At 48.8% G+C, this 12,966-nt stretch overlaps 1 protein-coding gene across 1 annotated transcript; it reads left to right on the top strand.

Annotated features, from left to right (window-relative positions):
• Positions 1–6,122: 6,122 nt before the first annotated feature.
• MIXL1 (Mix paired-like homeobox) lies at positions 6,123–8,174 on the top strand. Its single transcript, XM_083496171.1, has 3 exons — positions 6,123–6,315; positions 6,419–6,591; positions 7,530–8,174. The coding sequence occupies exons 1-3, from the start codon at positions 6,231–6,233 to the stop codon at positions 7,983–7,985; spliced, it is 714 nt and encodes a 237-aa protein (XP_083352297.1). The 5' UTR covers positions 6,123–6,230; the 3' UTR covers positions 7,986–8,174.
• Positions 8,175–12,966: the final 4,792 nt, after the last annotated feature.

Raw genomic sequence — 12,966 nt, 5'->3', positions numbered from 1 at the left:
CTTTCTCCCTCCTCTATGTGACATCCTTTTATATATATATCATATCACCCCTTAACCTCCTCTTCTCCAGGCTAAACATGCCCAGCTCCCTTAGCCGTTCCTCATAAGGCATCGTTTCCAGGCCTTTGACCATTTTGGTTGCCCTCCTCTGGACACGTTCCAGTTTGTCAGTGTCCTTCTTGAATTGTGGTGCCCAGAACTGGACACAGTACTCCAGGTGAGGTCTGACCAGAGCAGAGTAGTGGGGGAGCACCAGGGATGTCAAACTGAATAAAATATTGGGGGACCCAGGTAAGCCCCGCGCCGCATAATCGATCACATGACACAGTACACGCACTCCATTTGAATGGCAATGTCCATCAACTTTTTGGGGGGGCAGCCCCTTCAAATATTTTATTGTCGAGACCTGTAAGGTGGGCTTGGCTGAAAGAGCAGGAATGGGTCAAGACCAGGCTATGAGGTTCATAATTCTATCCAGTTCCCCTTTAGCAAACCACTAAGGCTGCCATATGATACTTTTTTTTACCTAGCAGTCGGTCCCCCTGCGACAGAGTGGGGTAGCGATTAGCGTGCTTGGACTAGGAACTGGGTTCAAATCCATCTACCAAGCCGTGAAGCCCGCTGGGTGAACCAGGGCCAGTCACTGTGTCTCAGCCTAACCTACCTCGCAAGGTTGGTGCATGGATAAAATAGGAGGCCATGTATATATAGCACCTTGAGCTCCCGGGAGGAAAATGAAATAAACTCAGGAGGACATTCTGAGGGTGACAGGATTGTGCTAGGAAAGATGGCTGCTGCCCGTTTATTTACCAAAAACATTTCTATATTGGAAACGCTTTGTAGCATTTTCCCAGGAGTTTTAATGAGGGTCGGGAGCGATAGAGAGAAATTGGGGTGCGGTGTGTGTGTGTGTGTAGGGGGTGTGTCCTTCGCCCTTCCCTTAAGCAGGGAGTCTCAACGACCCTGTAAGTTCGGGTTGGCTGAAAGAGCAGGAATGGTCCCAGATCAGCCAGTGAAGTTGATGGTTCTCCCCAGTGCCATGTTTTCAAACCACTAAGACGCATGCCTAGCAGGACTCTCTGAGCGCCACTGCACTGTGCTGGAAAACGTGGCTGCCACAGGTTCAATGTCAATAAGAAGTGTGCAGAATTTTGTCCTTTTATCAACGAGTTACCCACGGAAATGAGACAGGCGCCTGGGTCCTGCGTTCATGTTTCAGGAATCGTTCCCTGCGATGTGGCCCAGTCATTTATGGAATATTAAAGGCATAGCCAGAGAAAAGGTGTTTGTTGAAACAATGTTATCATATTTAGAGCTTATGTTTTTAACTTGTACGCCCCTTTGATGGCTTCACACTACAAAACAGCTTATAAATTTGTTAAGTAACAATAATTTAAAATAATAACCGCTACCAATTCTCGATCTCACTTTGCTTGAAAACCATTTTCAAAACAGAGACGCAGTGTGTACTTTTGTTACCCAATTAAATCTTTTGATAACTCTTTTTTAAAAAGGAGAAAGAACCCCCTTCTCTCTTAAATGCCAGCATTTGTGGAATATTAAGGGCATAGCCAAATAAAAGGTTTTATTGTTTTTAGAGCTTATGTTTTTTATGTTCCTTTCTCTCTTTATCTTGTACGTCGCTGCGATGGCTTGATGCTACATAGCAGCTTATAAATTTGTTAACTAATAATAATTTAGAATAGTAATTGCCGTCTCTGTTTCTTTAAACCGGATCACTCTATAAGTTGCACCCCAATTCTGGATCTCGCTGTGCTTGAAATCCATTTTGTCCCAAATGCCAGACATTTCAGGTTCATACTGTTGTCCTTCTGACATTTTCCTCACTTGAGGGACCCAAATTCCCTCACCTGAAAGGAAAGCCTCCTGCCTTCGGAAAGGGCTCCCTCAAAGGCTTCCTTCATCTCCATTTAAAGCGTCCCCTTTTAACCTCAGGGAAAACGACCCCCCCAGGAACCAGGAGACAAGCACAGGAGTCAAGGTTGCAGCGCCACCCAAGGCGCGCTTACCGGAGAGTAAGTCTCATGGAACTCAAGCAGACTTACTTCGGAGTAACAATGCTGAGGTTTGCGCCGTCCCTTCGTAGGAAGGGTGGAAGGTTACTCAATGCCGATGCCAGACTATTTTACGCCCTAGGCAAAGTTAACTACTTGCACCCTGCACCCCCCCAAAAAATTATAAATTTAATTCTCAGAAACAGTGGTCTTGCAGAAAAAATGCAAAGCACAAAACTTAAAACTGCTAAGTGTATTTTAAATTGCAATAATGCATAATACGACAATCTTTGATCATGATTATATTTGATTTATCAAATATAAAAGAACATGTATTAGCGCACGAATAATTTCAAATAATCGTGTGAGTTGTGATGTTAAAATTCAAGTCTCTTAAATCTGTCACTACTAAGCACTCTTTGCGTGTTTTCTTTTCTGTTGCAAATGTGGTCAACGATTCCTTCAAGCCAACAGAAGACAACCAGCCACACCCTAAGCCACCCGCAACCTCTCTCGCCGCCAAGGAAATACAACAAGCGAATAGTAAAAGAACCCATACAAGTAACGCTGACACAAAACCCCACACATACAGTAAGAAGAATAGAAGCATAGCCCCCCCTCCTCCTCTTTCCCCCTGTTTTTTATTCTTTTCCTAACATAACACTGTATGCAACAGTAATGCCTCACAACAAATGAAGCTGATCTGTAGAAAACACAACTTAAAAAGGAACAACGCACTATTTTTGTAACCAAATTTTAAAATTTTTAATTAAAAAAAATTCCTTCAAGTTCATATGCTCAGGCACGTTCCATTAATATGGTTGCCAAGCCAACCAGCCTCTTTTGTCACATTGTTGAGCGTATGTAAGTTTTTTACAAGTTTGAGCTCTGAATAACTGCGCTCACCACTTGCCAATTGAAAGTGTGAGAAGTATGCCTTGTGGCACCATAGACTTTCGAAGCCTTCGAGCTATTTATATAAAAGTAAAACATTGTCAGAAATTTATAAGATCTAACAAAAACCAATCTATATAAAATTGCGCTCCTCAAAGATCTTTGTGTGCCCCTTTAAGGGCTCTCGCCCTAGGCGGCTCCCTCTAGGCCATGAATATGAACACAAGTCTATCCGGAGAGATTGGGCGAGTCTATCCGGAGAGATTTCAGTCAGCTCTACATCAAAGGTGTCAATGAATATTTGGAGCACGTGAGAAAGGGGTTTACTCCTGTTATCTCTTCATTGAGGAAGACTGCACTAATCAAATCAGAATGGCCGGCAACCCGTTGCAAAGCCTCAGCAGCTGATTGCTAATTAGTACTTGAATAACTCCTCACTGCAACACATATCATCTTCCAAATCTGCATGGCTATGGAACTGATGGCGATGGGCCTGAATCGGTCTTATCTAGATCCGTGATGGGATAAGGGATACCAAATGCAACAGATAAGAGCAAGTTATTTTTCTGGGCTAGGTAGAGAACTTCTAAGAGAAACGTGATTCTTCCAAACCATCTTGAACACGCTCGCTTTGCAGTTCCAGCGAGGTCTACTTGGGATATTCTTGCAATTAACTGTGGTTTTAAAACTGCAGACTGCATTGCAAATGGCTGCAAACCTCCGAACAATATCCACACCCCACAAATGGAAGTTCTCTCCTGGATGATAGGCAGAAATTCAAAAGGGCAGTTGTCTCTCCTACTCCATTCCACTCTTGATTTTTTTTTAGTTAATATCTATTAAACAAAAAATTAAAACAAAAAACCTATTCAGTATCTTAACCTTCATCCAATATCGAGGGGAGCTAGGGGAAGAACACACACTATAGTTCCTGTATATGGGAGGCCGATTAGAATATAGATTATAGACCCCATATAAATCTGTTTGGGGTAAAAGACGAGACGCTTAAGTTTGTGTAGTAAACGTTTGCTTCAGCATACTAAGGAAACAACCCAATTTATATCCCTTTAATAAGCGATTGTTTTGTTTTAATTTACCAACAACAGAAACTATATATTTAAGTTATAATGTTCTGTAAGGTAAGTTAGGGTTGCCATATTTCAAAAGGCTGTTGAGCTTTTTTCTTTTTTAGAAACCTATTTAGAATAGTGATTTTAAGTTTTTTGAGTTGTTTCCGCTGCTTTTTCCATCGCGTTGCCCTACAGCCGATTCGGCAATATTCCCCACCCCCGACGCCATTTTAACACCAGAAAACCAGGATTGAATAAGACAAAGCTTTATTACAACTGATAACTAACGAAACTACCATTCACATTTTTAAAAACCTGCAAGAAATGTATTATTGGTTAGTGAACTTCCCTGGGTGGAAACAAAATAAAAAATAAATAAATTCCTTCCAGCAGCACCTTAGAGACCAACCAAGTTAGTTATTGGTATGAGCTTTCGTGTGTATGCACACTTCTTCAGACACGAAAGCTCATACCAATAACAAACTTGGTTGGTCTCTAAGGTGCTGCTGGAAGGAATTTTTGTTTGTTTGTTTGTTTGTTTGTTTGTTTCGGCTACGGCAGATCAACACGGCTACCTACCTGTAACTAGTTCCCTGGGTGGGTTAGAAGACTGTCCCCAAACAACATTATGTGGTTTGTGCCATCCTTGAACTTTCACTGGCCTTCTCAATAAACACACCTCAATATGCATTTGGAGGGCATTTTCTGTCCAATGTGCGTTGTTTGTTTCCAAGAGGAAAATGGTAACTTGTACTGTACCTTGCTGAAATTTGGGGATACAGTATAGGCGGACTTTTGCAGCAATGCCTTAGAAGGATTACCCTGAAGGTCCACTTATATGTACCGCACAATGTTGTTGTGAGGATAAAACGGCAGAAGGAAGCTGCCGTTTTTAGCTCCTTTTGGTGGTGGTGGTGGGGAAGCGGGAATATAATGCAAATATGGGAGTATTGACAGAATGCTTGCTTCAAAACTCATTCTCGCCCTGCCCTGCCTTATTTTACCCACAGTTGCTGCCTTGGTCTTTACAGGAGCAGGAAAACTTTCAAAACTTTTGAGCTGCTGCTGCTCAAACCTTTACCAAAGCAATTAAATTGTGTGTGAATAAAGTACAAAAGTAGTTGACCCAACCTGGACAGGTATATAAAAACACCTTCCTGCCCTCACAACAAAGACCCATCGAGGCCAACAACATCCTCTTCTCCCTGGGGCCATTCAGGGGCCCATAGAGAGCTAGAAACTACGTGCTCTCCACACCGGCAACTCCCAGCAAACTGAGAGTCAAAGGCACGACGTCTTTTACACAGAATGTAACCCCCCCCCCATTTAAACCTTAGCTCAACCTTTCCCCCTTCCAATCCCTAGGGAAGAGGAGGCGAAGCTGGAACCCTGAAGATGTGTGGGACTTCATTGCCTCTGACCACTGGTCATGCTGGCTGGTCCCGATGGGAATTCTAGTCCAACCACGCCTGGAGAGCCCCCCTCTCCGCATCCCTGCCACGGGCTGCCCCGCCACCCCCTAGAAAAAGTGATCCCGGCTCCTGGGGTTGTTCTCTGCGTCCTACCCCCCCTTCCAGGTTGGGACTCCGGGGGGCGCATCAAGTGAAAGGCCAAAGTCCGGATTCTCCGTTTGTGTGTGTGGGGGGGGGGGCGGGGATAAAAACTCCCCATTCAACAGTTTCTGCTCGGCTTCATGAACCTCGCTTAGCATTCCGTTGCAATCCAGATGGCGCTTTTGTCAGCACAATCGCTAGGCTGCACCTTGTTTACAGCTACATGAGTTTGACCAAACTGCGGGAGGCCGTGGAAGACAGGAGTGCCTGGCGTGCTCTGGTCCATGGGGTCACGAAGAGTCGGACACGACTAAACAACAACAACAGCCTAGCTTTTGCGCCCGTGCGATATATAGGGATGTGTGTGCGTGATCCTTGCTATTTATTACATTTCTCGATTGCTATTTTCGATGCTGATCAGGCCCGCTCGAACAACAGCGATTCCAAAACATACACAAGATAAACTCAAAAATAAGGAGGAAAACTTGGGGGGGGGGAGATCTCTCCGAGTTCCTTAGGGGGGCGGGGGCTCTCCTTCCGCTCCAGGGGGCACCTGGTCTCCGCCCCTCTCCCCAGGGAGGAGGACCAATGGCTGAACTGGGAGATCCCGCCGACGCCCTTTCGGCGGCCTAGAAAAGGACCGCCCGCAAATCCTGCGCCCACACTTCACCCGCACCATCCGACGAGAGCAGCAGGAGATGGCTTTCCGCGCCTTTCAGAACGACCTTCCCATCGCTTCGCAGCAGCCACCTGCTCCTCTTCCCTCCTCTTCCTCCGGCTCCAGTAAGTATCTCACCTTCGAGGCCAAGAGCGGCGTCAGATTGGGGGCAGGGGGCAGCTTAGGGAAAGCGCAGCCAGCTTAACGCCCCGCTTTTCTCCTCTGCAGAGATCCGGACGGCGCGCCGCCGTCTTCGCTCATCGGACCGGAGGCCGAGGTTTGAGTTCTCGGACTTCCAGCTGGACGTTCTGGAAACCACCTTCAAGGAGCGACCGAAGCCCGGTCACTATAAGATAATGTTGCTGGCGTGCCTCACTGACATCCCCGAGGATCGCATCCAGGTGAGTTGTGGGGGGAGAGATGGTCCCGATTCTGCCAGGAATAAAGGCGAGACGGGAGGACGTCGGGTAGGGATGGGGGCACAGGAGGAGAACCGATCGGGAGCTCCCTTCCAGGTCTGCCTCTTGGACCCCCTCGAGCCTGGGCGCTTTTTTGGGGCGACCCGTCCCTTTGCTCGACGGGCAAGGGAAACTCCCCCGGGGACCTTCCTTGGACAAGGCGAGCAGGGCTGAAGAGCTTCCAGGGGGGCGCTGCTCCTCCCACCCAGGGCGGCTGCTCCTCTCCCCGGCCTCGCCTTCTCACTTCCCTCGTGGCGCTCGCTCGCCTTCCGCGATCGGCCCGCCTCCATCGCAAGGCGGCTCCCACCCAGGCCTAGTGTTGCCGGCGGGGCCTTCTGGGAGCCCCGTGTGTCCTTCCCGCTCCCTCCCGGCTGGGTCTCGGGGTCGCGTCCTCTTCCTGGCTGGGGGTCAGCGTTCTCCTTCTGGGGAATGAATGAGGCCCCTCACGGCATTTTGTTCGAGGGGAGGGAAACCGCCCAGGGAGAAGCAAATATGGCGGGAGGGAGGCCTCTTCCTCTCTAAGGACATGGAGATGGTAGAGGGAAGGCTGCAGTGCCCCTTTCTGTGAGGCCTGAGGAGACCCCCTCATGGAGCCACCTTCGAGGTTTTTTCCCTCGCTTCGGTGGGGGGGGGGGGCTGATGAATTTCAAGGCAGGTCCCCTCCCCAATTGCATGGGGAATTGGGCCAGTTTAAGAGGGAACATAGGGGAAAGGATAAAAGGTCCAGGGATATTATTGTGATTGAATTCAGTGTGGGGGACTTGAGACTGGATCCCCCATGATCTGGCCCGTTCTGGTGGGAATCTGAGTCCAATAACATGAAGAGATGGGGGCGGGAGTTTCTTGAACACCTGTGCTCATGCTCCTCTTATTCCTCACAGCACTGGTTCCGGAACCGGCGGGCAAAGGCGCGGAGGGCAAATTGTGAAAATTGTCCTCCAGAAGATGTGTCCTCCAGGGCCGGCTTTACATCTGCTCAGGTTCCAAATGTTGGCCTGCCAGTGCCTTCCATTCCTCAAAGCTGCAGCCTGCCACTTCACCAGGTCCAGCTTCCAGGCTTTGGTCTGCAGCCACAGCACCAGGTCCAGCTTCCAAGCTTTGGTCTGCAGCCACCTCACCAGGTCCAGCTTCCAAGCTTTGGCCTGCAGCCACCACACCAGGTCCAGCTTCCAAGCTTTGGGCTGCAGCCACCTCACCAGGTCCAGCCTCCAAGCTTTGGCCTGCAGCCACTTCACCAGGTCCAGCCTCCAAGCTTTGGCCTGCAGCCACTTCACCAGGTCCAAGCATGGAATCAGCCCCCTCCAATGCTGGATCAAAATAAATTTTGTTATTTTTAGCCTACCAGAAGACTCTGTAATGTTGTGTCTCCTCCAGGGCTGGTTTTATACCTGCTGCTCAGGTTCCAAATGTCAGCCTACCATTGCCTTTCCTTCCTCAAACCTGCAGCCTGGCACCTCCTTGCCAAATCTCACCATAGAGCTTGTCAGCCTCCCAAATCAAAATAAATTTTGTCATTTTTAGCCTAACGGAAGACTCTATAATGTTCTTGTTGTGTGAGAGGGGGAGTAATGTCAGACGTGGTCAGTGCAGTCAGAAATCTTGTGGGTGTCCTTGGGGCAGTTCTTTGCTCTCGTCTCCACTTTAACCATGCAGGTGTGGGAATGTTGTGGATAGTAGGAGAGGATATATTGATTAAATATTCTCCTTCCCCTCTCATGCTGGTGAATTATATAGCAGAGCTCATTCCTCTTTACACAACAGGGAGCTAGTTGCAGATTCATTTGAATCTCTTTAGTCAAACAATCCAATCCAGGCATGCTTTAGCTTGTAGTTATAGACTACACTACGCTACACTGTAGTGCGGCTTGCATCTTTGTATGGGTGGGCCCGTGTGCTGCTGGCAGAGAGCCAGCAGACTGCATCAGAAGCACTGGCAAAAATGGAAGAGAGTAGCAAAAGAGAAAGATGGTTGCGTGACTGGCCCCTTTGTAGGGTCTGCAAGGTCACATGCAGGGGGAAGATGCTTCAGACCTGGTGGAACAGGAAACTACCTTGGCTGGAGTAACATCCCCCTGTCTGTGTCCACTCTAGGGAAAGAGTCATGAGGAGGAAGCACCTCAACTTGCAAACAAGGAGGGCAGGCAGAATTTTTAAGAGGAGGCTCAGTAATCCTCTCAGGGCCTGGGTGTGAGGTCTAAGACACCTTGTTTTTATTTGCCAACTACATTGGGCTCAAAGTGGCATACAAGTGTATAAAATAGAATCCCTGGTGGGGAAAGAGATGGGAATTTATGGCAGAAATGATAGCCTAAGGCAGGCATGGCCAAACTTGGCCCTTCAGCTGTTTTGGGACTACAGCTCCCATCATCCCAAGCTAACAGGACAAGTGGTCAGGGATGATGGGAAGTGTAGTTCCAAAACAGCTGGAGGGCCAAGTTTGGCCATGCCTGGCCTAAGGCAACTCAATGAGCCAATAACAAAGATTCTGAAATGTTGCTTTAAAATCTTTCTTCCTCCCTTGCAGTAGAGAATGTGGCTGGGTTATGTATGTAGCCTGTTCTTCTGATATTGCCAACATTTTATAGAATTAATTCTACATAAGGAGTCATTTACCACCACTCCAGCTTTTGCACCTTTTTCAACTCTGCCTTTCCCCCTCTCCACTAAGCCCCTGTATATACTCCTTGTGTGTTCTATGACAAACTTTGGTTTAGGGGTGGGTTCAGGAGAAGCTTGGGGGTGGGGAGAGAAACCTCTTGCTCTTCCTTTGCCCTTCTTGCCTGACTTAACACACGGGAGAAGTGCTGGCTGTCCGGCAAAAGGTGGTGGCGGCTGCTGCCCTGTGCAGGAACCTAGCCTCTGCTCAGCTCCTTTCCACTATGAAGGCATTGGGCAAAGGTTGGGTCTACTGTCACCTCAAAGTGCCCCCAGACTTCCAGTTCCTCACTGCTGCAATGGCGGCAGCAGCAGGGAGAGAGGTGGTGGAGATGACCTGTAGCTATTGCATCCTTATCTTGCTAAGAAGCCATACCTGGCGCACCACCCAGTGGAGCCCTGGGTCCTATTGGACAGGTGAAAAGAGCAGTCCAGTCATAGTCGGGTCAGATAAATAGACCTGAGAAGGGAACGCACCGGCTGCCGCCTTGCCCTCCGCTGAAAGTGTTATTCCATAGCTCTCAATGACCATGACAAAGAAACTAAGAAATAAAAATGATCAGGCAGTAAACATTAAAGCAAGCCCATTTTATTGACATAAAAATTACCAGCAGAATTTGCACTTTATTAAATTTCTATGCCACCCCTTTATTCAAGGATCACAAAGTGGTTTAGAATACAAAAATGTATAAAATAGTAAGAAGCTGGCGTATATTGTTTGTTACTATGCTATGCATTTTTGTGTTTTCTATTTTGTAAACTGCCCTGTGAGCCCTAGTCAAAGAGCAGTACGGTACAGAAATTTAATAATAATATTGGCAGACCATGAAAGCCCCACCCCCAGCTTCTCTGCCCAGTTCCTTCCTTGCCACCAGGCAAGAGGAGTGAGAAATGAGTTCGCACATTTTCTCAGTTCCAGAAGAGTCTTCACCTCTGTTGTTTCTCTTCCCTCCACCTCAGAGTTCCTCCAGTGCTATTCAGCATCTAGTCCTCAAGACTGGCCCTCTCCATGTCAAGGGAGGAAGGAAAGCGAACACTTCTCTTCTGCAGCTCAAGGGACAACAAGGGATTCTGCACTGCTGTGGATCAGGGTCATCTGACCTGAGGAAGAGGACAGCCTTCAGCCCCTTTCAGCTGGATGTTTTAGAATGACCTTCAAGGACGTCCTCAGAGAAGAGCACCACCGAAGCACACTGTCAGCCAGCCTCACCAGCCAGACCCCAAAATTTCTAGTTAAGAATACATTTCTCCTGTCTGCCATTCCTTTGACACCACTGAAGTTAGGAATGGCTGTGTCTATCTTTCCCATGCTGGAAGAGGATGTCGTTTTGTTGGGGGGGGGGGTGCATGACTTTGTTCGGTGGGGCAGAACTTTTGTTAGAGTGGGAAGAACCAATGTGATTGGTCAGTTAGTTATTGTCTTACTTGATCTAGGGAGGGCAGCTGCCCCCCTGCTCCCCCTTTGGCTACGCCCGTGAATCAAACTATGTATATTTTTTGACATTAGTAAATAAATAGCAGACTCTCTCTTCGGGGCCCGTTCTTAAGCTGTTCCTTCTCAGGTTCATTCCCAAAACCCTGCTTTCCCAGTGCTGGAGGAGTGTGGAAGGGGTTAGGCTGAGGCCGTGGTTGTCTGAAGTGGAGGCATGGGGAGGAAGGGAGAGGAGAGCCCCAAAATCGCTTGGCTGTCTATAGATCTGCCTCAAAGCGGCGCACGATAAAACAGAAAGAAGTTCAGTTAAAATCAAAACCCCAAAATCTAATCCAAAGACAGAAGAGCGGCAAAGAGTTGACAGATCGGGCCAGGCAGTTGCCTCCTGGCTCAAGCCCCGCCCCCAATCCCCAGGGGAACCAGTGACGGAGACGGGGCCACGCCCACTTCGGGAGGTCCCCGCTGTGCCTCCGCGCCATTCATTCATTTCCACCGGCGGGAAACGGATTTGCGCATCTTCCCAGGTTCGAAGAGGCCTTCCCTCTCGCGGCCAAGGGAGGGGAGTTGCGCAGCGTCGCAACTTGGCGGGAGAAGGCGGGATGTGCCGACGGACGTCGATCTCCCAGGTCAAGGGGTCCCGAAGCCCGACCACCATCGGAGAACGCTGCTGGCGTGCCCCGCCGACCCCCGGATCCAGGTGCGTGAGGAAGACTCGGGACGAGGCGAGGGTGGAGGAAGACCTGGTTCTGTTGGGAACATAGGAGCCAACAACTAGGGGCTGAGGTTTCTTCGGCTACATGGGTGTGGCCATGGGGGGCAGCTGCCCCCATCAAGTAAATCCATAAGAATACTTACTTATCTGAGGTTCTGCCCCCTCAACCTGAAGCCTAACAGAAATCCTGACCACGCCCATGCTCCCACAATATATTTAGGGGGGGACAGAACTGAGTTAGCTGCAACGCAATTGGTCAGTTGCTTTCTTTACTTGATTTTGGGGGCAGCTGCCCCCCTTGGCAACACCCATGGGCTAAGGAGCTTCCCCAAAGTTGATTGTCGTTGCCATACAAATTATGTGTATGCTGCGTCATATGATTAATTATGCAGGGTGGGGCTTACCTGCCCCACCCCCAGCAATATTTTATTCAAGTTGGCACCCCTGGCTGGGAAGTCCTTCTCGCACCCTCAAGTACTGTGAGCCATGGTATACAAATCAATAATAAAGGGGCAAGGTGGGAGGTAGCATCTCTCTTGGGAGCTTCTTGGCTGCGGGTAGAAGGGTGGGGTCCCCGCTTCCTCGTCTGCCTCTTGCAGTACCTTAAGCCCAGGTGGGTGTCCTGAGAGTGGGATGTCAGTCACCTGAGCTCGATGGGCAAGTGAATCAGGGGGTCGGGAGGGGGGATCAGTTCCCCTGTCCTGGTTTCATGGCTCACAAGGGTCCTCTTTCCCGTTCTCCCCACAGCTGTGGTTCCAGAACTGCAGAGCAAATCGAGCGGAGGGGAAAGTTTTGGAAGATCCCTCCAGGAGATCCCTTCACTGTGGACCCCTGGGCCGATGGCCTCCCTATGATGCAGGGTGCAAGCTGTCTCTTGTTCAAGATCCAGAGGGGTGTTAATGGAGAGATGGATTGACTTCATGGGCTATGATACTGCCCACAGTAAAGGTGTGCATTCTGAAATTGCCACAAGACTCTGGACAAAAAAATCTGCTGGGCAAAGAAGAGGGGCAAGGCGTGGAGGCCCAATGCCCAGAATTGCGCCCCTCCCCCCCTCGTGCAATTTCCGCCTGCTCCAGAGATTGCAAGTTGCAGCATGTAGTCACCTCACAAGATGGAGCCTGCCACCACTTCATAGGGTTCCAAGCTTTCAGAAGACACTGAGCTGACTTTGCTGGGTGACAGGATGGCTTAACTTGCTCGCTTAATAATTTGCTACTAGGCCTGGTTCAAGTGTTACTTCATAGATCCCAAACCAACTGGGGACCAACGTACTTTAAGGAGTATCTGATTCCTTGTGTTCTGCTTCAGTCACTAAGACCCTCTGATGGGGCAAATTTGGTGGACCTAGATGCTTCAGAGGTTTAGCAGGGGTTGGGACTTCAGAGTGGCAGGTCATTCCCCCTCAAGGGAGCTTTGGCATGATTTGTCCTTGCTTGCTTTTCAAAAATATTGTAAAAACTACCGTATATTCAGACAGGTCTTTCAAACTTGATGTGTAGGATATTTTTCTTGTAAT

The sequence above is a fragment of the Podarcis liolepis genome (assembly GCF_965112155.1).
Source record: "Podarcis liolepis genome assembly, chromosome: 3".
Lineage (NCBI taxonomy): Eukaryota > Metazoa > Chordata > Lepidosauria > Squamata > Lacertidae > Podarcis > Podarcis liolepis.
Note: the sequence above shows the minus strand (reverse complement) of the source record. Positions and strands in the feature narration are given on the sequence as shown.